This window comes from Chiloscyllium punctatum, chromosome 27, assembly GCF_047496795.1.
Source record: "Chiloscyllium punctatum isolate Juve2018m chromosome 27, sChiPun1.3, whole genome shotgun sequence".
In the NCBI taxonomy this organism is placed as follows: Eukaryota; Metazoa; Chordata; class Chondrichthyes; order Orectolobiformes; family Hemiscylliidae; genus Chiloscyllium; species Chiloscyllium punctatum.
The window spans coordinates 44,493,939-44,517,024 of NC_092765.1; the positions used below are offsets into that span (position 1 = coordinate 44,493,939).

Genomic DNA, 23,086 nt, shown 5'->3' on the forward strand with positions numbered 1-23,086 from the left:
ACCTCAGCTTGTGTGGGGATTGAACCCACGCTGTTGGCATCACATTGCTTCACAAACCAACCATCCAGCCAACTAAGCTAAAATTGCACAAATTATGCAAATACTTGAATAGTAGATTTAAAACCGTTTTTATCAGTAACTCAACATTTTTTGAACTAACTTAAAACTAACCAGCCAAAAGGTAAGGATTATACCATCCGTGAATGGAAAACCACAGTGGGATGCACGGTGGCACAGTGGTTAGCACTGCTGCCTCACAGCGCCAGAGACCGGGTTCAATTCCGTCCTCAGGCGACTCTCTGTGTGGAGTTTGCACATTCTCCCCGTGTCTGCGTGGGTTTCCTCCCACAATCCAAAAATGTGCAGTTTAGGTGAATTGACCATGCTAAATTGTCTGTAGTGTTAGGTGAAGGGGTAAATGTAGGAGTATGGGTCTGGGTGGTATACGCTTCGGCGGGTTGGTGTGGACTTGTTGGGCTGAAGGGCCTGTTTCCACACTGTAAGTAATCTAATCTAATTTCATTGTTCAGGTATGATCTTTAAATGAGACTTGCCCAGAGAGTTTCCTTGCATAATAGTTTCCCTTCAAAGCCCATTCTAAGCCTTCTAATTCACATGTATTGTCAATGATCCAAGACATGTATTGAGCTATCATTGGAACTATTTCCTTTATTGCTTCTCTGCCATTGCTCGCTGTTCATTAATTCATCAATAATTCTGGAATTGGGAGCCAGCCTCTTCGATTGTTGTAAAACCCCATTTGGTTCACTCAGGTTTTCTGTGTAAGGAAAGCTGCCATCCTTACAGGTCTATATGTGACTCCAGGAGAGAGTGATGCTGGAGATCAGAGCTTAAAAATGTGTTGCTGGAAAAGCGCAGCAGGTCAGGCAGCATCAAAGGAGCAGGAGAATCGACGTTTCGGGCATAAGCCCTCCCAGGTCAATAGTAATAGTTTGGGAAGATGGTGACACGGTGGTAATATGACTGGATTAGTAACCCAGAGGCCCAGTTTAATGATCTGGAGTCATGGGTTTGAATCCCACCACAGAATCACAGATGTATTATGGTGCAGGAGGCGGCCATTTGGTCCATCATGCCTGCGCCCAGTCTTCAAATGGCCATCGTACTCAGTGCCAATCACCTGCTAAAGGGCTTTTGCCCAAAATGTCAACTCTCCTGCTCCTCGGATGCGGCCTGACCTGCTGTGCTTTTCCAGCACCAGACTCTCAACTCTATTCTCCAGCATCTGCAGTCCTCACTTTTGCCCAATAGTAATACATGACTGCCCAGTGACACTCACACACCCCAGAACAGAATTAACAAAGACAGTCTACCTAGAGCTGTCATAGGCATTGTGGGCCAAATGGCCTCCTTCCGTGACATAAAACTTCATTTCTGATTCTATATGTGGGTGGCACAATGGCACAGTGGCACAGTGGTTAGCACTGCTGCCTCACAGCGCCAAAGACCTGGGTTCAATTCCCGCCTTGGCGACTGTGTGGAGTTTGCACATTCTCCCTGTGTCTGCGTGGGTTTCCTCCGGGTGCTCCGGTTTCCTCCCACAGTCCAAAGATGTGCAGGTCAGGTGAATTGGCCATGCTAAATTGCCCATAGTGTTGGGTAAGGGGTAAATGTAGGGGTATGGGTGGGTTGCGCTTCAGCGGGTCGGTGTGGACTTGTTGGGCCGAACGGCCTGTTTCCACACTGTAATGTAATCTAAAAATTATAACCTAAAAAAAGTTATAAAAAATACATTTCACAACCTTATAAATACTGTATCTTGTATGATGCACTATTTGACAGTTCTCACCTAAAATGACAATGTTTGAAACACAGAGGTCAAGCACTTACTTTTATATAACTTCCAGTGTTTTTGCATGTGTTTAGACCGAGACATCATTCAAATAATTTTCAGCACCTTAAAAGTGATCTAACATTCAGGCGAATATCCTGCACACTTTTGAGATGGCACTTTGTCAAATATTCCTCCAGCTCCCAAGATAGTCAGTGTGCTCTTTGGTTCAATGTTCTCTCTGCTTGTCAGCTCAGACCTCTGCTGGGTCCATGCAATCACCTCTTGTGTGTTAGAAAATTGAAATTTTTTTTTCTAGACACGGTGTGTAGGGGAGGTTTGTCCCTCCCATAACCTCCACTAAGTTCCTTTAGAGAGCACCTTGCACCATTTCTCAGTGAAAAGGTGCTTGTTGGATGGAGTACAGGATGAACACAAAACAGTATGGCGTGGGTTCCTTTCTAACACCTGACTGCAGGCTCAACAGATTCCATGTCAAGACAAGATGGCAATGCAATGAAATAGCTGATAGATAATCAGGACAGAGGATTGAAATAATCTGGGCCAGAAAGACTTGCATTTGTTTAGCACCTACCACAGCCTCAGGCTCTCTCTTAAGCCTCACAGCCAACAACTACCTGGAACCCCTCATAGATCCCAGAAACCATCTTCGCAGCTTGGATCTCTGATAAAGAGATGAATTTTGACGTGGGCAAACTCCTCAGATGTGATTCATTAACCCAGGTCTGTAAAGCTTCGGAAAGTAGGCTGGTTGCAGCAGCCAATTTGTGCAGAGCAAGATCCCACTGGCAAGCGAAGCAATAATGGCCAGATCGTTGATTTTAGTGTCACGTTCCACTCCAGGGATTTGAGTGCTCACTCTAGGCTAATGTTCCTGATGCAGCATGAGATAGGAACCCTGTCTATCCAGGAGAATGTTAAAGACCCCTGGACAGAATTTGAAAAAGAACACTGGAGTTTGTTGCCCCATATGCTGGCTGGGATTTGTCCCTCACCCTACCTAAGACGGGTGATCTGGTTATCAGAAAGGCGACTGGCAAATGAGGCTTTAATTTTGGTTGTTCAGAGAGATCAACAAGAAGGTATATTCCTTGAGAGGGGGTTTCAGCAGGTTCCCTTGGGAGACTGGGGATGGGGAAGGCCAGATCTTTCACACAGAATCCCTGCAGTGTGGAAAGAGGCCATTTAGCCCATCAGGTCTGAACTGACTCTCACCTGGACCTACACCCACAACTTATCCCAGTAACTTTACATTTCCTATGGTCAGTTCACCTAACCTGCACATCCTTGGACTGTGGGAGGGAACCAGAGCTCCCAGAGGAAAGCCACTCAGACACAGGGAGAATGTGCAAACTCCACACAGACAGTCACCTGAGGCTGGAATTGAACCCAGGTCCCTGTTGCTGTGAGGCAGCAGTGCTAACCACTGAGCCACAGTGCCAGCCTATCTAAACATACCTTTTAGACTTTTGATTCTGCACGGCCGGTAAATTAATAGATCTGGTCCACCATTTCTGGTCCTTTCTCGTGTTTCCCTCCCTGGGAGGTAATCCTGCTCTCGTTCACCCAAGCCACTCTTCAACTTAATATAATTGGATCACATTTTGCATGTCTAAGAAAGAGCCCAGTGGTTTCAACTGGATGCCTTCAGCGAGCTCTCAAAAGAGACTGTTTGACTGTGGCATGCATCACTCAGCAACTGTTGCCAGAAGTAGAAGCAGGAGTCTCTGGTGCTGTTGCTTGTTAAACCAATTGCAGTAGCCAGATGGCTGCTGAGAGTAGGGTCAACTCCAACAACTGGGCTCGGATTGAGTGGGACATTCCTGGTGCTGAACATGTCATCTCTCTCCTATCAGTGAAACCTACCCATTGTGTTCCTGTAGCTCTCATTCTTTCACTGTGTTTCTGAGACTGTGTATCTCTCACTGTTTCCCTGTATCTCACTGTATCTGTGTGCCTCCGATCCTGGCCTTGCTCTGCCTCTCACATTTTGTTTAATGCAATGGAGTTTCTAAAGGGCATTATTTGACACTGGCACCGCACTCACAAGAAAAATTAGCAGTTCATACAAAGTAGCTCTTCCGTTTGAATTACAAATATTTTGGTGACAGAACAGACTAAAATTGTTGAACATTTAAAAGACCCCATATTGTCAGTGGCCATGAGAAACTTGACACAGGACAGCACGCTCTTTAAAATGACCTTGCTCAGGAGGTAAAATGAATTTACTTCATATCATATCTCAACCAATGTGATAGGAGCTGACAGTCAGGAAGCTTGGGCAGACATTAACTTTAGGAGAGCCGATGGCCTAGTGGTATGATCACTGGACTGATAATCCAGTGGCCCAGATAATGCTCCGGGGATCAGGAATCGAATTCCATCATGGTGGAATGTGAATTCAATAAAAATCTGGAATTAAGAGTCTAACAATAACCATGAATCCATTGTCAATTGGCAGAAAAACCCATCTGGTTCACTAACGTCCTTTAGGGAGGGAAACTGCCTTCTTTACACAGTCTGGCCTACATGTGACTCTAGACTCACAGCAATATGGTTGACACTTAAATGCCCTCTGAGCAATGAGTACTGGCCTAGCCTAAATCCTCATTCATTTTTTAAAACCTCCTGGTTTATTCCAGGTTTGACCATCTGTAGATGCCATGTTCTGGCACCAGTCTGTGATGCCCAGGTGTAAACTCACACAGTGCCAAACACTGGGTCAATCTGAACATCTGACTGGAGTTTGAAGATTGTTGAGTGCTAGAAAGAGAATTGACCTGCATGCATTTGTTTGGTTGAGAAGTGGAATCTGCCACTCTAACAATACAGAGGGTGCAGGATACCTGTGCAAGACTTTCACCCCATTACCCCCTTGGATTTACATCATCACACCTCAGTCATAAATTGGAAAGTATTTGAGAATGTCTTGAGGTCATGCATAGTGCCAAACAAATAGAAGCCTATTCAAGTGCGTTTTGTTTCCAAGCTGGTGGCTTTCCTGTCTGGCTCTGTCTTGACACTGGGAATGCACTGGGAATTCACAGACCTCCATCACCACCAGGTACGACACACACACACACGGAGCAAACTTCTTGTTGCCTGAATAGGCTTCAGATTTGTCAAACTCTAGGGCATTGTCCACTTGAATTTTATCTTCACAGAGGGTGGGTCACAGGCTGGAGCCAGGAATCAGGGTTTGAAATCAGTGCTTTTGTAGAGTTGTTGTGAATTTTCTCAGTTTTTCAATCTCCGCCTGAAACAAAACAAAGTGTTTTAAATGATCAAATTAGATCAAAATATACTTTTCATTTACTTTTGTCGGAATCCTCGGTATTCTATTACTCACAGAGTAGACACAGGCTATAGTTCTTCTCCACCACCCCTTCTCCCTGTTAGTGATAATAAATGTCCCCCTTTGACAGTTGTCTCGCTGGCGCCCCCAGAGGCAGAGACAGATATTGCTGGTGACTCAGTCCAGTCTGCAGCAAGCACTGCTCAGCACCGCCACCTGCAGGGTCTACAATGGCACTTCAAGTACAACCAGAACCCGACAGAGCATTCATCAAGTTTTCAGTCTGTTCACAATCCCATCAAAAGATCACACCTCAACACTTGAAATATTCAGATTTGTCTCAGCCGATAGTAGCAGGTCAGAAGTAAATGAGATACTTTCAGGACGTGGTCAGAAGTCTGACAGCACCGGGTTATTGTCCAACAGGTTTATTTGAAATCACAAGCTTTTGGAGCGTTGTCCCTTCGGCAGTTAATGAAGGGGCAGAGCTCCAAAAGCTTGTGATTTCAAATAAACCTGTTGGACTAAAGCTGGTTCCATCTGACTTCTGACCTTGTCCACCTCAGTCCAATACCAGTTGTGGGCATTGATGGCAGTTATTGTCTGTCACCAGTGGCCCAGTTTGCTACAACAGATAGACAGGGACACAACAAGAAGTAACAATACTGATGTTGGACTAAAGTCACATGTTGGTCAGACCAAAAGAAGGACAACACTTTCCTTCAGGATAGTAATGAATAACCCGGCATGGTCGTTCTACTAACCCCAGCATGCTATTTTGCCAAATATCTTTTTAATTCACATTGTCAAGTTAGCATGAGATTTGAACTCACTCTAGATGGATTACTAATCTACAAACATAACTACTGCATTGCTGTACTGTCCAGTTGAGTTGTTTGAATTTAACACTTGTGGCGCTGGAAAAGCACATCCAGTCAGGCAGCATCTGAGGAGCAGGAGAGTCAAGGTTTCAAGCTTCATCAGGACGTTGCTGATAAAGAGCTCATGCTCGAGATGTCGACTCTCCTGCTCCTTGGCGGCTGCCTGACTGATCTGTGCTTTTCCAGCCCTACACTTTTTGACTCTGATCTCCAGCATCTGCAGTCCTCATTTTCTCCTGAGTTTAACACTTGCTGAGGGAGTGTTTGCTGATACTATACTGGAGTTGTGGGAATGTTGAACAGAGAGTTGTCTATGTTCAGGTGAAACTGTGGCTCATACAGCTATGCAGGGAAAACCAGGAACAGTTGGAAATGACTAGTACCAGGATAAAGCACCGGAACTGATCTTTTATATTTGCTAATGAAACTCCAGTGGTAGATGGTTTCTGATTGTTTTGAACTGTATATTTTCTTGTAGCTTCTAACTCTCAATGTTTCTGCAGTGAGCTGCCAGGAGCAGAGATAGTCCTTGGGTCACCTTTCAGACTCTGTTTGCAAGCTGCACCACAGACAGCGGATTTCCCGAGGAATTCTACTCAGGTCAGCTGAACAACTCTGTACTGCTCAAGCTCACCAATGGGTGGCAGCACAGTCAAGCAATGCCACCAAGTCTGTCCTGGAGCTTGGAGCATTCGTGGGAGAGTGGACAGTCAGGATAGGGTGGGTAAAGGCGTACCGTATCAAACAGGAGCAACTTTTGAAGGCAGAACTCCAAAGAAAGGAGTCACTTTCAGTCCACAACATAATAAATTCTGGAAAAAGGAACAGGGAGACCTTTCAGCAGATTATTATTTAAATGGAGAGGGACTGCAGAATGTGGTACAGAGGGAGTGTACATGGATCACAACAAGTTAGTTTGCAGACACAGCAAGAAATTAGGAAGGCAAATGGATGGGAGCCTTTATTGCGAAGGGGATGGAGTACAAAGGACTAGCTCTATCTTTATGTTGGTGAGACCACAGTTGGAGTACTGTATATAGTTCTGGCCTGATACCACAAAGAGGGGTATGTTTGCACTGGAAGCATTTTAGAGCAAGTTCACTTGGCCAATTCCTGTGATGAAGGTGTGGCCTGATGAAGGAAAGGTTTGAGCAGTTTGTGCTGATACTCACTGGAGTTTTGAAGAATGAGAGGAGACCTTATTGAAACATAAAAAGACCCTGAGGAGGCTCAACAGCGTGCGTATAGGGAAGAGGATCTTTCCTGCCATCGAGAATTCAAGATAGCACATTTTCAAAATAAAAGCTGTCTCATTTTAGCTGGATGTGAGGAGCAATTTCTTCTTTCAGATGGTCTCTAATCTTTGGAAATCTCTAGCCCAGAAAGCAATGAAGGCTGGTTTATCAAAAAGATTCATGTTTTTACGTGTAACCTTGCTCTAAGTCTCTAGCAGTGAGTAGAGTGGGCTCTGTATGTTTTATTGAGATCTGTCTCTTGATTAAATTTTAAAAATATAAACCATAAGTACTAAGTTAACCTGGAGCACTGTTTTTAGAGCAATAAGATGGTGCTATTTTCTGGGTCTGTAGATTATGAAGGAGTAAAGATGGCCTTTTTATAGAGTGATATGCTCTTCCTGTTCGGATGTGGGAGTTTAGGGAGAGTTTCCATATTAATGATGATTATGTCTGCAGGAAGTGTCTTTGCCGGCTAATGTGGTGCCGCTGTTTAAGAAGGGTGGTAAGGAGAAGCCAGGGAACTATAGACAGGTGAACCTGACATTGGTGGTAGGCAAGTTGTTGAAGGGAATGCTGAGGGGCAGGATTTACATGTAATTGGAGAGGCAAGGACTGATTAGGGATAGTCAGCATGGCTTTGTGCGTGGGTAATCATGTCTAATGAACTTGTTTGAGTTTTTGAAGAAGTAACAAAGAGTATTGATGAGGGTAGAGTCATAGATGTGACATATATGGACTTCAGTAAGTTGTTTGACAAGTTTCCTCAAGGAAGACTCATTAGCAAGGTTATATCTCACAGAATACAGGGAGAAGTAGCCATTTGGATACAGAACTGGCTCAAAGGTAGAAGACAGAGGGTGGTGGTGGAGGGTTGCTTTTCAGATTGGAGGCCTGTGACCAGTGGAGTGTCACAAGGATCAGTGCTGGGTTCACTCTTTTTGTCATTTATATAAATGATTTGGATGTGAACAGTTAGTAAGGTTGCAGATGACACCAAAATTGGAGAGCGAAGAAGGTTACCTCAGAGTACAAGGGGATCATAATCAGATGGGCCAATGGGTTGAGGAGTGGCAGATGGAGTTTAATTTAGATAAATGCGAGGTGCTGCATTTTGGAAAAACAAATCAGAGCAAGATTTATACACTTAATGCTGAAAATGTGTTGCTGGAAAAGCAGAGCAGGTTAGGTAGCATCCAAGGAGCAGGAGAATCGACATTTCGGGCATGAGCCCTTCTTCAGGAATCCTTATGCCCGAAACGTCGATTCTCCTGCTCCTTGGATGCTGCCTGACCTGCTGCGCTTTTCCAGCAACACATTTTCAGTTCTGATCTCCAGCATCTGCAGTCCTCACTTTCTCCTTATACACTTAATGGTAAGGTCCTGAGGAATGGTGCTGAACAAAGAGACCTTGGAATGCAGGTTCATAGCTCCTTGAAAGTAGAGTCGCAAGTAGATACAATAATGAAGAAGGCGTTTGGTATGCTTTCCTTTACTGGTCAGAGCATTGAGTATCGGAGTCGGGTGGTCATATTGTGGTTGTACAGGACATTGGTTAGGTCACTTTTGGCCCTCACCTGTGACTATCGATGATACAAATATCTCAGCAAGAGGCCCAGCAATCACTTCTCTAGCTTCCCACAGAGTTCTATGGTACATCTGATCAGATCCTGGGGATTTATCTATCTTTATATGTTTCAAGACATCCAGCACTTGTGGGCGGCATGGTGGCACAGTGGTTAACACTGCTGCCTCACAGCACCAGAGACCCAGGTTCAATTCCCTCCTCAGGCGACTCTCTGTGTGGTGTTTGCACATTCTCCCCATGTCTGTGTGGGTTTCCTCCGGGTGCTCTGCTTTCCTCCCACAATCCAAAAATGTGCAGGTCAGGTGAATTGGCCATGCTAAATTGTAGTGTTGGGTGAAGGGGTAAATGTATGGGTCTGGGTGGTATGTGGGTTGGTGTGGACTTGTTGGGCCAAAAGGCCTGTTTCCACACTGTATGTAATCACTTCCTCCTCTGTAATATAGCCATTTTTCAAGATGTCACCATCTATTTCCCCGCATTCTATACCTTCCATGTCCTTTTCCACAGTAAACACTGATGCAAAATAGTCATTTATTATCTTCCCCATCTCCTGCAGTTCCATACATAGGCCGCCTTGCTGATCTTTGAGGGGCCCTAGTTACCCTTGTGTCCTTAATGTATTTATAAAAACCCTTTGGATTCTCCTTAACTCTATTTGCCAAAACTATCTCATGACCCCTTTTTGCCCTCCTGATTTCCCTCTTAAATATACTCCTACTGCCTATATACTCTTCTAAGGATTCATTCGATCTCGCCTGTCTATACCTGACATATGCTTCCTTCTTTTTCTTAAACAAAACCTCAATTTCTCTAGTCATCCAGCTTTCCCTAAATCTACCAGCCTTGCCTTTCACCCAAACAGGAGTATACTTTCTCTGGACTCTGGTTATCTAAGTTCTGAACACTTCCCATTTTCCAGCCGTCCCTTTACCTGCGAACATCTGCCCCCAATCAGCTTACGAAAATTCTTGCCTAATGCTGTCAAAATTAATCATCCTCCAATGTATAACATCAACTTTTCGATCTGGTACTATCCTTTTCCATCACCATTTTAAATCTAATAGAATTATGGTCACTGGTCCCAAACAGCTCCCCCACTGACACCACAGTTACCTGCCCTGCCTTATTTCCCAAGAGTAGTTCAAGTTTTGCACCTTCTCTAGTAGGTACATCCACATACTGAAACAGAAAATTGTCTTGTACACACTTAACAAATTCATCTAAGCCCTTAACACTATGGCAGTCCCAGTCTATGTTTGGAAAGTTAAAAAACCCCACCATAACCACCCTATTATTCTTACAGATAGCTGCGATCTCCTTATAAATTTGTTTCTCAATTTCCCTCTGACTATTAGGGAGTCTATAATACAATCCCAATAAGGTGATTATCCCTTTCTTATTTCTCAGTTCCACAAAATAACTTGGCTGGATGTATTTCTGGGAACATCCTCCCTCAGCACAGCTTTAATGCTATCCTTTATCAAAAACACCACTCTCCCTCCTCTCTTGCCTCCCTTTCTGTCCTTCCTGTAGCATTTGTATCCTGGAACATTAAGCTGCCGGTCCTGCCCATCGTTGAGCCATGTTTCTGTAATTGCTATGATATCCCAGTCCCATGTTCCTAACCATGCCCTGAGTTCATCTGCCTTCCCTGTTAGGCCTCTTGCATTGAAATAAACGCAGTTTAATTTGTCAATCCTACCCTGTTCTCTGCTTTGTCCCTGCCTGCCCTGACTGTTGTACTCGCGTCTTTTTCAACTTTCCCAGTCTCAGATTGATCTCTTTCCTCACTATCTCCCTGGGTCCAACCTCCCCTCCCCACACCCCCTCTCCCCCACCTACCCTTACTAGTTTAAATCCTCCTGACCAGCTCTTACTCCCCAGAGGTATATTAGTCCCCTTCCAATTCAGGTGCAATCGGTCCTTCTTGTACAGGTCACATCTACCCCAGAAGAGATTCCAATGATCCAAAAATATGAATCCTTCTCCCCTATACCAGCTCCTCAGCCACATAGTCATCTGCTCTATCCTCCTATTCCTACCCTCACTAGCTCATAGCACCATGAGTAATCCAGATATTATTACCCTTGAAGACCACCTTTTTAAATTCCTGCCTAACTTTCTATATTCTCTCTTTAGAATCTCATCCTTTTCCCTTCCTATGTCGTTGGTTCCAATGTGTACAATGTGTACCTCTCCCCCATGAGAACATTCTGCACAATCTCTGAGACATCCTTGATCCTGGCACCAGGGAGGCAACATACCATTCTGATTTTTCACTGCTGGCCGCAGAAACAGTCTGTCTTTTCTGGTCTCCTTCCGATTGGAAGGATGTTGCCAGGGTTGGAGGATTTGAGCTATAGGGAGAGGTTGAATAGACTGGGGCTGTTTTCCCTGGAGCGCGGAGGCTGAGGGGTGACCTTATAGAGGTTTACAAAATCATAAGGGGCATGGAGAGGGTAAATAGACAAGGTCTTTTCCCTGGGGGTGAGGGAGTTCAGAGCTAGAGGCAATAGGTTTAGGGTGAGAGGGGAAAGATATGAAAGGGACTTAAGGGGCAACGTTTTCATATGGAGGGTGATGCGTATATGGAATGAGCTGCCAGAGGAGGTGGTGGAGGCTAGTACAATTTCAACATTTAAAGATGTCTGGATGGGTCTCTGAATAGGAAGGTTATAGAGGGATATGGGCCAAATGGAAAATGGGACTAAATTAGGCTAGGGCATCTGGTCAGCACAGATAAGTTAGACCAAAGGTTTCTGTGCTGTACATCTCTGACTCTAAGCAGAGTGCAGTGATTTTAAGATGGATATGAATTCAGGAACATCATTTTGGGGAAATATGAGTGAGGCTAGGAACAGTTTTATTCAAGTGTGCTGGCAAATGGGACTAGATTAGGTTAGGATATCTGGTCGGCATGGACAGGTTGGATGAAGGGTCTGTTTCCATGCTGTACCTCCCTGTGAGTCTATCTATGACTCAAATGAACTCCACATGAGTCGTGTGATGTCAGGGCTAGGGAAGGAAGTGGGGTTAAGGCCACAATTGGATCAGCCAGGATCTTCTTGGCTAGTGGTGCAGGTTTGAGGGGCTGAATGGCCTCCTCCTTGCTACCACTACTTGTTCCACAATTCAATTCCCTTCATATCAAGAAGAATTGAGCATAGGAGCAAAGACATCATTCTGCAGCTGTACAGGGCCCTGGTGAGGCTGTACCTGGAATATTGTGTGCAGTTATGGTCTCCAAATTTGAGGAAGGACATTCTGACTATTGAGCGAGTGCAGTGTAGGTTCATGAGGTCAATTCCCGGAATGACGGGACTATCGTAGGTTGAAAGAGTGAAGCAACTGGGCTTGTATACCCTTGAGTTTAGAAGGATGAGAGAGAATCTGATTGAGACATATAAGATTGTTAAAGGATTGGACACTCTGGAGGCAGGAAGCATGTTTCCGCTGATGGGTGAGTCCAGAACCAGAGGACACAGTTTAAAAATAAGGGGTAGGCCACTTAGAACAGAGTTGAGGAGAAACTTCTTCACCCAGAGAGTGGTGGGTGTATGGAATGCTCTGCCCCAGAGGGCAGTGGAGGCCAAGTCTCTGGATATTTTCAAGAAAGAGATGGATAGAGCTCTTAGAGATAGTGGAATCAAGGGTATTAGGGATAAGGCAGGAACAGGATACTGATTGTGGATGATCAGCCATGATCACAATGAATGGTGGTGCTGGTTTGAAGGGCCAAATGGCCTATTCCTGCACCTATTATCTATTGTCTATAGCTTTGGATCGATCCCCAGCTTCATCAGCTGTTTGGCAGTGAGTTCCAGATTTTCACTGCCTTTGGTGTCAGGAAGTCTGGTTTGTCACTGACCCCCTGAATGGCCTGGCTCAAAGACTGAATTCTGTGCTCCCCTGTCCCCTCCCATTAGAATTGTTTCTCTCTATCAATCACGCATATCTTATAATAATTCAGAGACATGGCTTCCGAGCAGGATGTTTACCTGCAGCGCATTTCGTTTGCTCCGCTCCTCTGCTATCTCTTCTTTTAAAGCAGTTATATCGCTCCTGTGATCGTAAAAAAAGAAAACACTTCATTACCCGCAACCTGCATTAAGCAGGTTCCAACTCTCACAGATAAAAACAGACAGAAGTAGATGTGCAAATCACAAAACACAAATCCTTCCTTAAATCTCTCTGTCCATTTGCTCTCGCTGTGGATGGTTCTGGCCACAATGGACTATCCTCACAAACAGTGACTCGCTGATTATGGGTGATATCTCAGCTGAGACCACCCTCACCAGCTCAATGTCCAAACTAACCCATCCGGAATCATTGCACAGCAAGCAAACGTCAGCTCTCTGAGAAACTACAGCCACTTTGGTGAAATGAGATCACTCAGCACAGGGCACAGATTTACTACCACACCAGTCAGCAGATCACCAAGGGGTACCAGACTGGGCAGTACCAAACTGGGCATTATCATACTGGTCAGTGCAACTCAGACAGTACCACACTGGTCAGTACCACACTGAGCAATACCACACCTCACTGGTCAGTACCACACTGAGCAATACCACACCTCACTGGTCAGTACCACACTGCGTAGTATCATATTGATCAGTTTTATATGTGTCACACTCTGTTCTCCACTCTGTCAAAAACTCCCCCATTTCCATTTCCATCAGCTCCCTGTCTCCATTTCTTATCCTCTCCACTCCGACTTAATGATATTCCTTCCTGTCCCTGTTAAAAGGTATTCATGCTCTTTTTCTCTCTCCCCCCTGTTCTGTTTGATGGTGCTCATGTTTTATCTCTCTCTCTCTCTCTCCCCCCTGTTCTGTTTGAATGTGCTCATGTTCTCTCTCTCTCTCTCTCTCTCTCTCTCTCTCTCCTGACCCCAGTTTGATAGTGCTCTCTCTCTCTGCTGTCTGCAGCTTGATGGTACTGAGCTGCCCCCTGTCAGATATAATAAAATCTGAGAACAGTTCTGAATGGGACATTACTTACAAATGTTGGTTCTTCAGTAGATCGAAGCTCAGCTGGAGACTTCGGACCTCTGCTCTCAAAGCTGGTAGTGCAATCGCCTTGTCGTCGCTCTCGGCCTCTCTCAGCGGTTTGCTTGTTGAATTGGTCAAACCAGTTGGTGGCTTGCCAGCTGTCCCCCTGTGCGTTTTCAGTGGGGGCAGTTCTGACTGCTGGCTGATCAGAGCAGTGACCTTAGCTCCTGAGAGCTGTACTGACCTTTTGACATCCTGCTACAAGCAGTCGAAGGAAAAGAAAGAAATCAATCAAAGGTAAAGCTTCCCTAGAACAGGGACCTTATTTACACATTCATAGAATCCCTACAGTGTGAGGCCCTTCAGCCCAATGAGTCCACATCGACCCTCTGAAGAATATCCCACCCAAACCCATGACTTTACATTTACCCCTGACTAATGCACCTAACCCACACATCCCTGAATACTGTGGGCAATCCACCTGACCTGCACATCTTTGGATTGTGGGAGGAAACCCGTACAGACACCAGGAGAATGTGCAAACGCCACACAGACAGTCACCCGAGGCTGGAATCGAACCCAAGTCCCTGGTGCTGTGAGGCCGCAGTGCTAACCACTGAGCCACTGAGCCACCCTGAAGATCTGCCAAGAATGTAGGATTGTCCACCTATAGAGCAAAGAAGCGTTAGGGTTAGATTTATTTGGGGTTTCAATACTGTGAAAGGTTTTGATAAAACAGAGAGGAAGAAACTGCTTCTGTTGATTGGAGGCTCAGTAACAAGAGGATGTGGGCTCAAAAATAACTGGTTTGAGAACCAGGAAGGAAATTAGGAAGATTTTCTTCTAAGGTCATGAGTTGTTACAGTCTGCAAAGTTCTGTCTGAAGCAAATTTAAAAACTATCAGGGGGCTGAGTGGTATTATTGCTGAACTGTTAATCCAGAGACCCATGTTATGTTCTGGGGTCTTGGGTTCGAACCCTGTCATTGCAGATAGTGGAATTTAAATCTAATAAAAAATAAAGTCTGGAATTAAGAGTCTAATGATCACAAATCTGTTGTCAGGAAAAGCCCATCTGGTTCACTAACGTCTGTCAGGGAAGGAAACTGCCATCCTTACCTGGTCTGGCCTACATGTGACTTCAGACCCATGGCAATATAGTTGACTCTTAATTGACCTCTGAGCAATAAGAGATGAGCAATAAATGTTGGTCGAGGCAGTGACATCCATGTGCCTTGAATGTTTTTGTTTTAAATGGGAATCTAATAAAGAATTTAGAAAGGGAATTTGCAGGGGTATGGGAGAAGCAGAGTGGAATAATAGAATTGCTCTTTCACAGAATGGCCGCAGACCTGATGGATCGAATGGCCTGTCTGAGCTCAGCAGGATAGTGTGATTGCCTTAGACTAATGGTGGTCAGTGCCCCTTTGTGCACTGGTCATGTGGTAATGAGTTTGAGGGGCTGCCCTGTGCCAATGTCTGTGCCAGTGAAACTCTGTAACCAGAGGCAGGGTTCTTGTCCATCCTGTGAGGGACCCTGCCAGGTTAAATTCTCTGTGCCCTTCCCTCTGCCTGCGCAGGGAGACTATTGGCCTGAGTGCCAACTTGCCAGACTCCCAAGCTGGAAGGTTCATCTGGAACAGCAACAAATTTTCCCCTGTACACCCGGGTAGAAAATGTAAAGGGAAAAGAAATGGGGAACGAGAAAATGAATGAATAACCAAACTTTAAATAAAAAGGTGCTTATTCACATGAGGTCACTGTTACTGAGCCATGCCCTCTCCTCCAGATTGCCTTTGGCCTTGGAGGTCCTAATCTCTCTGTAGGTGTCCTCTGAAGCCCATTAGCACTGAGACTTTGCTGGAGTCAGGGTGAGGGTGAGAAATATATGGGTACCTTCTGTCATTATAACCCTGCGTAGAGACTTCTCATGGAATGATGGGGTATTTTGAGAGGAAAACACAACAAAATTCACTCCAGACATTATATTTTTAAAATATCTCTGGTTCTGTTCAGAAACCTTACTTCCTGTTGTCAGCGTTTACCATCATGACTTCAATATCGCTATTTAACACTTTAAGAACAGAGTAGGAGGAGACCATAAGGGTCATTAGGTCTTCTCCACGATTCAATAAGTTCGTGGACTGATGAAATGGGAGACACGTCGACTGGAAACTTCTCATCTTACACCTATCAAGACAACTGCAAGAATGCCAGATTTTACATGATTGCAATACTGAAGGATATAACTGTGCTGATTGATTGCCAAGTCAATTCAGTTTGGCCAAAATGTGTCTCAGAGCTATAATAGTCGAAGTTTGCAAAACCCAAAACATTGTTAAATGCTACTTGATACACTTGCTGAGCAATCCTGAGTCTGTCAATAGCTCCATTAGCATCCAATAGGAAAAAAGGGATTAGCAGCAAGAATGGGCAATGCTGACAGCTCTCTCATTCAACTAGATTAGAGTAGATTAACTTGCCTACAGTGTGGAATCAAGTCATTTGGTCCAACCAGTCCACACTGACCCTCCAAACAGTAACCTACCCAGACCCATTTCCCTCTGACTAATGTGCCTAACACTATGGGCAATTTAGCATGGCTAATTCACCTCACCCGCAAATCTTTGGATTGTAACTGATCTTATAACTTAATGCTATTTTCCCCACAATATTCCTGTAACAACTCATAGGCATTTACAGCACAGAAGATGCCCACATCTACCCATTGCGACCACATCTGTTGATTCTAACCCCATTTTCCAGCTTTTGGCCAATACCCTGCAGGCTATGGCAGTGCAAGTGACAATCTGGTCAGTGCTACAGTGTTACAAGAGCTCTTGTCTCAATCATCCTTTCAGGTCGTGAGTTCCAGATTCACGCTCCACTCTCTGTGAAGAAAATACTCCTCAACTCTCCTGTTAGCTGTCTACCTCTTACCTTAAAGTTGGTTTTTGACCCTGTTACTAATGGAAAAAGTGCCTTCCTATCCCCGATCCATCTCGCTCATAATCCTACACACCTCCATCAGGACCTCTCTCAATCTTCACTCTACCAAGGAAAACAATCACAGTCTATCCAATCTTTTCTCATAGCTCAGACCTTCAATCCAGGCAACTTCCTGGTAAATCGCTACATCCAGTGTATTTACATCCTTCCTATAATGTGGCAACCAGAACTGCATGCACTTCTCCAGTTGTGGCAAAACCATATTTCACACAGTTCCAGCATCGACTTCTTGTTCTGTATTGTATATTAGATTAGATTTCTTACAGTGTGGAAACAGGCCCTTCGGCCCAACAAGTCCACACCGCCCCGCCGAAGCGTAACCCACCTATACCCCTACATCTACGTCTACCCCTTACCTAACACTACGGGCAATTTAGTCTGGCCAATTCACCTGACCTGCACATCTTTGGAATGTGGGAGGAAACCGGAGCACCCGGAGGAAACCCACGCAGACACGGGGAGAACATGCAGACTCCACACAGTCAGTCGCCTGAGGCGGGAAATGAACCCGGGTCTCTGGCGCTGTGAGGCAGTAGTGCTAACCACCGTGCCACCGTGCCGCCCACAAATAAAGGCAAGTAGCCCACATGCCTTCTCAAGCAATCTGATCTACCTGACCTACTACCTTCAGGGACCTGATTAATTGATTAAGTTATTCATGTCTACCGAGATACAGTGAAAGGTGTTGTTTTGCGTACTACAAAGGCAGATCGGAACAAACGAAGTGCATCAGGATAGCAGAACAGAGTGCAGAATGCAATGTTCCAGCTGCAGAGGAAGTTCAGACAGAGGGATCAGAATTCACATTTTAGAGACCCATTCAAAAGTCTGATGACTGTGGGGAAGAAGCTGTTTTTGAATCTGTTCATACCCGCACATTCAAACCTTTGATATCTTCTGCCCAAGGGTGAAAGAGAGTGTATCCGGGTTGGGAGGGGTCTTTGATTATGTTGGTTATTTTCCCGAGGTATCAGGAAGTGTAGATGGAGTCAATGGATGGGAGGCTGGCTTGCGTGATGGACCGGGCTGTGTTCACAACTCTCTGTAGTTTCTTGCGGAAGTGCACATTGAGATTCCTTTGATCTCAAACCCACCATCTGTGGTCGGGCCTAAACAACATGACTGGATACAAAAGAGCAAGATAGCAAACAGAGACACGTCCCTCCTGAAACACTCAATGCTTTCTAGGCTCAGTTTGGCAGAATGCCAGCGGCGCAGTGACATTAGCCCTGACAGCCCCAGACCCACCTGTTCCCTCGGTCACTGCCGTAGATGTCAGATCAGTCTTTCAGGGAGGGAACCCAAGGAAAGCAACGGGCCCTGACAGTGTCCCCGGCTGAGCACTCAGATCCTGTGCGGACCAACTGAGGGAGGCATTCACCAGCATCTCCAACCTCTCCCTCCTACAAGCCAAAGTCCCCACCTGCTTTAAGAAGACCATGTGCCTAAAAAAGCACCTGCAATGTGCTTTAATGTCATGGCTTACATCAACTCGAGTCTCCCAGCCCGCCTTGATCCCCTACAATTTGCCTACCGATGTAACAGGTCCACATCGGATGCCAAATTCCTAGCCCTGCACTCATCCCTGGAACATCTGGACAACTAGGACACCTACATCAGACTCATCTGTAAGGAGAGAAAAGAGCTGACGTTTCGAGGCTAACTGACTCTTTGTCAAAGCTTTGTCAAGTCAGTTAGACTTGAAACGTCAGCTCTTTTCTCTCTTTACAGATGCTGCCAGACCTGCTGAGATTTTACAGCATTTTCTCTTTTGGTTTCAGATTCCAGCATCCGCAGTAATTTGCTTTTATACATCAGACTCATGCTCATTGACTACTGATCCACCTTCAACACTTATTATCCCCTCCAGTCTGATCTCAAAACTCTTGTTGTTATTGTATGCAAGTGCCGTGAAATTAGAGACACAATAAGTGCCTGATTTGTCTTGAGTTTTGGAAGGAATGTTATGTCGATAAAGATTGTGCATCAGTGAGAGAATCTTTTTACTTTCTTGAGATGCCCTAATGCCATTAAAAAAACTTTTGCATTCCCATCAGTTAAACCCTTATAACATGACGAAGTGTTTCGATGTGCACTTCTAATGCCATGGAAACAAGTCCGTGGGCCAAAATGGGATTAGAATGGATGGTTGGTTTTGACTGGTGCAGACTTGATGGGCCGAAGGGCCTTTTTGCTGTGCCGTAGATCTCTATGACTGATATCATTTCCTCCATGTTAATCCTCTCCAGGTGCAATACTTATGGAATCATAGAAAAGTCAAAGTACAGAAGGAAGCCATTTGGCCCATCGTGTCTGTACCGGCCCCCAAAAGAGCAACCCAGCTCATCCCATTCTCCATTCCTATCTTCGTAGCCCTCTAAGTTCTTTGGGTCGTTCCGGGTATTCAAGACTGAGATAGACCAAGGGTCATTAGTAAGGGGGTCATGAGGGAAGAAAGTGAAATTGAGGATGATCAGATCAATCATGATGTCACTGAATTCCATTTGCTACTGCTCTGACCAGCTGACCAGTCTGTTTACAGCTCTCCTCCTCACTATTTGTCACTCTAGCAATTTTTAAAATCATCTGCAAACTTCCTGATCAAACCCATTACATTTTAGTCTAAATTATTGATGGACACCACAAACAGCAAGGTCCTCAGCCCTGAACCCTGTAGAAAAGATTTCCCATCACAGAAGCATCCCTCTACCATCACCCTTTGCTTCCTGTCTCTCAGCCAATTTTGAGCCGCCTTTTCTTGGATCCCATGGGCCATTACTTCCTTCACCAGGCTGCTATGAAAGACCTTATCAAAAACCTTACAGAAGACCATATAGACCACATCAAATGCACGAGTTTTGTCAACACTCTGATTACGTCCTCCAAAAATGTGATCAAATTTGTCAAACCAGACCCTTTCTGAACAAATCCATGCTGACTTCTGTCCAAGTGTAGATAAATATTTTGCCCCTCAGAATTCTTTCTAATGACTTCTCGCCATTGAGGTTAACCTGGCTGGCCAGCAATTTCCTAATCTATCCTTCCCTCCCTTTTTTTTTAAATGATTGGACAATAACCTTCTGGCAACTGTCTAGTAATCAGAGAAGATTTGAAAATTACTGCTTGGGCCCTTGATATCTCTTGTCTTGCCTCCCTCAACAGCCTGCGATATATCTTATCCAGGTCTGCAGACATATTCACTTTCTAAGATGCTAAACTTGCTAGTACCTCCTTTCTCTCTGTGTTACTTTATTGTAATATTTCAGTCATCCACTCTGATGTCTAAACCTGCATTGTTCTCTTCTGTTATGAAGAGTGACACCAACTATCCATTGAGGACTGGTCCATATCTTCTTGGTCCACACACAGATTAGCTCGATGGTTCTTAACAGGACCTACACTTTCCCTTGTTATTCTCTTGTTATATATATATTTGGAAAACACATTTATTCTACCCACCAATGCTTTCTCATGCAGTCCCTTTGCCTTCTTAAGTCCATTGTTGGGATTCTCCCATGCTATTTATATTCTTGTCAGGACAGTGTCATCTTGAACTCTCAGAACCTGCCATAACTCTTGATATCTTTAATATCTGGAGAACTACCAATTTCTGTCTTGACCATGCTCAACGACCAAGCCTCCACAGCCTTCTGGAGCATAGAAATCCAAAGATTCACCACCCTCTGACTGAATAAATCTTCCTCATCTCTATCCTAAATGGCCTCTATTATTCTAAGACTATCACCTGGTTCTAGACCCTCCAGAGCCTGGTGAAAATGTAAGCTTCAATCAAATAATCAATGCAGCATGTAACATGGCTCAGTTACACTTGCTGGAGGTGCCACACATTCATACCCAATGACCCACTGTCACAAATAAAAGGAGTATGGGTTTTGTTTGTGCCTTTTATTTGAAATATCCAGTAGCATGGGGAGACTGTGGTTGCCTGATGCTTTCTTCATAGCAGGATCTATCTTAGTCAGAGCTGATTTACCAATCAATCTCCTATCATTTTAATTGAATATTGGTATTTGTCCTGATGACTGCAAGATGGGCAATTTCAGGAACGTGTCTGTCTTTTCAATCATATCATGAATAATCTTCCTCTTCACTTCCTACCTGCTCCCCATGTCCCTGAATTCTCCAAGAATGTCCATCCCAGTCTGAAATATATTGAACAATGGAGCATCTGCCACCTTCCATGTTAGAGAGTTCCAAGGTTCACAATTCTTTAAGTGAAAAAATTTCTCCTCATCTCATTCCTAACTGAGCGTGCCCTTACCCTATTGCCTCCAAGGCAAAGGTATCATTCCTTAGATATTGAGACCAAAACCGCACCTAGTACTGCACGTGCGATTGCAGCAAAGTCCTGTACACTTACAGCAAGATTTCCGTATTGTTTTGTGCCAGTGTCCTTGCAATCTGTGAGAATGGAAATTCTCAATGTAAATGGAGGCTGTGTACAACACTGGCCACAGTTCTATTGTATCTTGTGACAGTGTGTACTCTTCATACAGAACAATGCTACAGGAGATCTACCCAGAGACTGGATGAAGACAGAAGGAGCTTCAAAAGGTCCTATTATTTTAAGTTGCCTTGCCCTTTGGGTTTCAGTGTGTCTCTATCACCGTCCCTCTTAAAATTGCTTAGAGATTTGGGATTTTCCCTCATGCAAGTGACCGAAGCTGCTCAGGTCCAAGAGGTAAATGGAAGACTCACGACAGGTGAAGTCACAAACTGAGAGGGTGGTCTGCGCCCCTTGGCTTTGGGCCTGTCTGTCGTCGGGTGGGTCAGCTTCTCTGTGGATGCAGCGAGGATGTCAAAGGTCACCGAATCTGAGGGGAGGGAACAGTAACAAAATACCATTAACTCAGAGTCTTCTGTGGTCAGAAAATGGGTTTTAATTAACCCCAGTTCAATTTTATCCATCATCACGTGGAAATAGTGAGCACAGTCCCTCTTTGCATCGATTACATCCGCTTAACTCGATATTTCAGATAAACTTCTGAACAGGTTGGTTCGGAAATATCTCCAGATCATGTCCAACAGTTCTTGTGGTGCAGTGGTAGTGTCCCTGCTTCTCGGCCCGAAGTCCTCGACTCAGATCATGACTGTTCTGGAAGTGTGCCATAGAATGTGTGGGCAGGTTGATTTTTAAAACAAAAGCTACACTTCAGATACACTGTTCAACAGAGACTTTCAAACATGGGCTGTCACTAGTCTCTAAGGTCCTTACTTTGTATTTTGATATCAATGAAACAAAACATTGTGTGATAACCACCTTATTACCACATCTAGCTGGTACTCACAAGTGCAGTTGTTCAGTCAAATTCCATGTAAAAGCTTGTTACTATGAATGATTCTCCACGGATCTCCCATGCACTGACCCCATTATAATTCTGGCTGCAGCAGCAATGTCCTCAAAGGCTATGGTTTTCAAACTCTTTCTGAGCCTGGACCTTAGGCCTGAAAGGCACAACTTTAAATTAGATCCTTCCATTGGTTATGCAGGAGCTCCACTCTATGGTCAAGCCCTGCTCTCAGTTGATGGAGAAGGGGAACTTCTGTATCTAGCAGAGGAAAGAGAGGTCATTCACTCATACCCAAGAGACCATTGTCTACAGTCAGTTTCCATAGACAATGGTATGTGTATGTCTCTGTGTGGATATTTAAAGTGCCTTTACAAATAGTGAGGTACTTTGCGAATGTAGTCACTGTTGGAATGTAGTCACACCAAAGTCCCACAAACAGTTAATGAGATAAATGATTAATTAGCCTGGTTTGGATTGTGGAAGGATATTGGTCAGGAGCTGCCATTTTTTATTTCTTTGCTGTTTTGTGGGATGAGGGTACTTGTTAACCATCCCCAGCTGTGTCACTTGCACAGTGGCTCGGTGGTTAGCACTGCTACCTCATGCCACCAGGGACCTGGGTTCAATTCCAGCCTTGGGTCACTGTGAAACAAATTTGCAAGGAGATCTCAGCTATCTGTAAGAATAATAGGGTGGTTATGGCAGGGGATTTTAACTTTCCAAACATAGACTGGGACTGCCATAGTACTAAGGGTTTAGATGGAGAGGAATTTGTTAAGTGCGTACAAGACAATTTTCTGATTCAGTATGTGGATGTACATACTAGAGAAGGTGCAAAGCTTGACCTACTCATGTGAAGTAAGGCAGGGCAGGTGACTGAGGTGTCAGTGGGGGAGCACTTTGGGGCCAGCGACCATAATTCTATTAGATTTAAAATAGTGATGGAAAAGGATAGACCAG

General features: G+C 44.7%; 1 protein-coding gene across 5 annotated transcripts in view; it reads right to left on the reverse strand.

Annotated features, from left to right (window-relative positions):
• Window positions 1-1,839: 1,839 nt before the first annotated feature.
• The window catches only part of sh3d21 (SH3 domain containing 21), a 122,956-nt gene continuing 101,709 nt past the window's right edge, over window positions 1,840-23,086 (reverse strand). For 4 of the 5 annotated variants that reach the window (XM_072548578.1, XM_072548577.1, XM_072548576.1 and 1 more), the window contains 4 exons: window positions 21,534-21,649; window positions 13,817-14,064; window positions 12,811-12,874; window positions 1,840-5,069 (listed from right to left, as the gene is read on the reverse strand). In XM_072548578.1, coding sequence (XP_072404679.1) covers window positions 5,019-5,069; window positions 12,811-12,874; window positions 13,817-14,064; window positions 21,534-21,649 — 479 coding nt within the window. In that variant the 3' untranslated portion in view covers window positions 1,840-5,018. The remainder of the gene's footprint in view (window positions 5,070-12,810; window positions 12,875-13,816; window positions 14,065-21,533; window positions 21,650-23,086) is intronic. The other variant, XM_072548575.1, reaches the window with a different exon arrangement.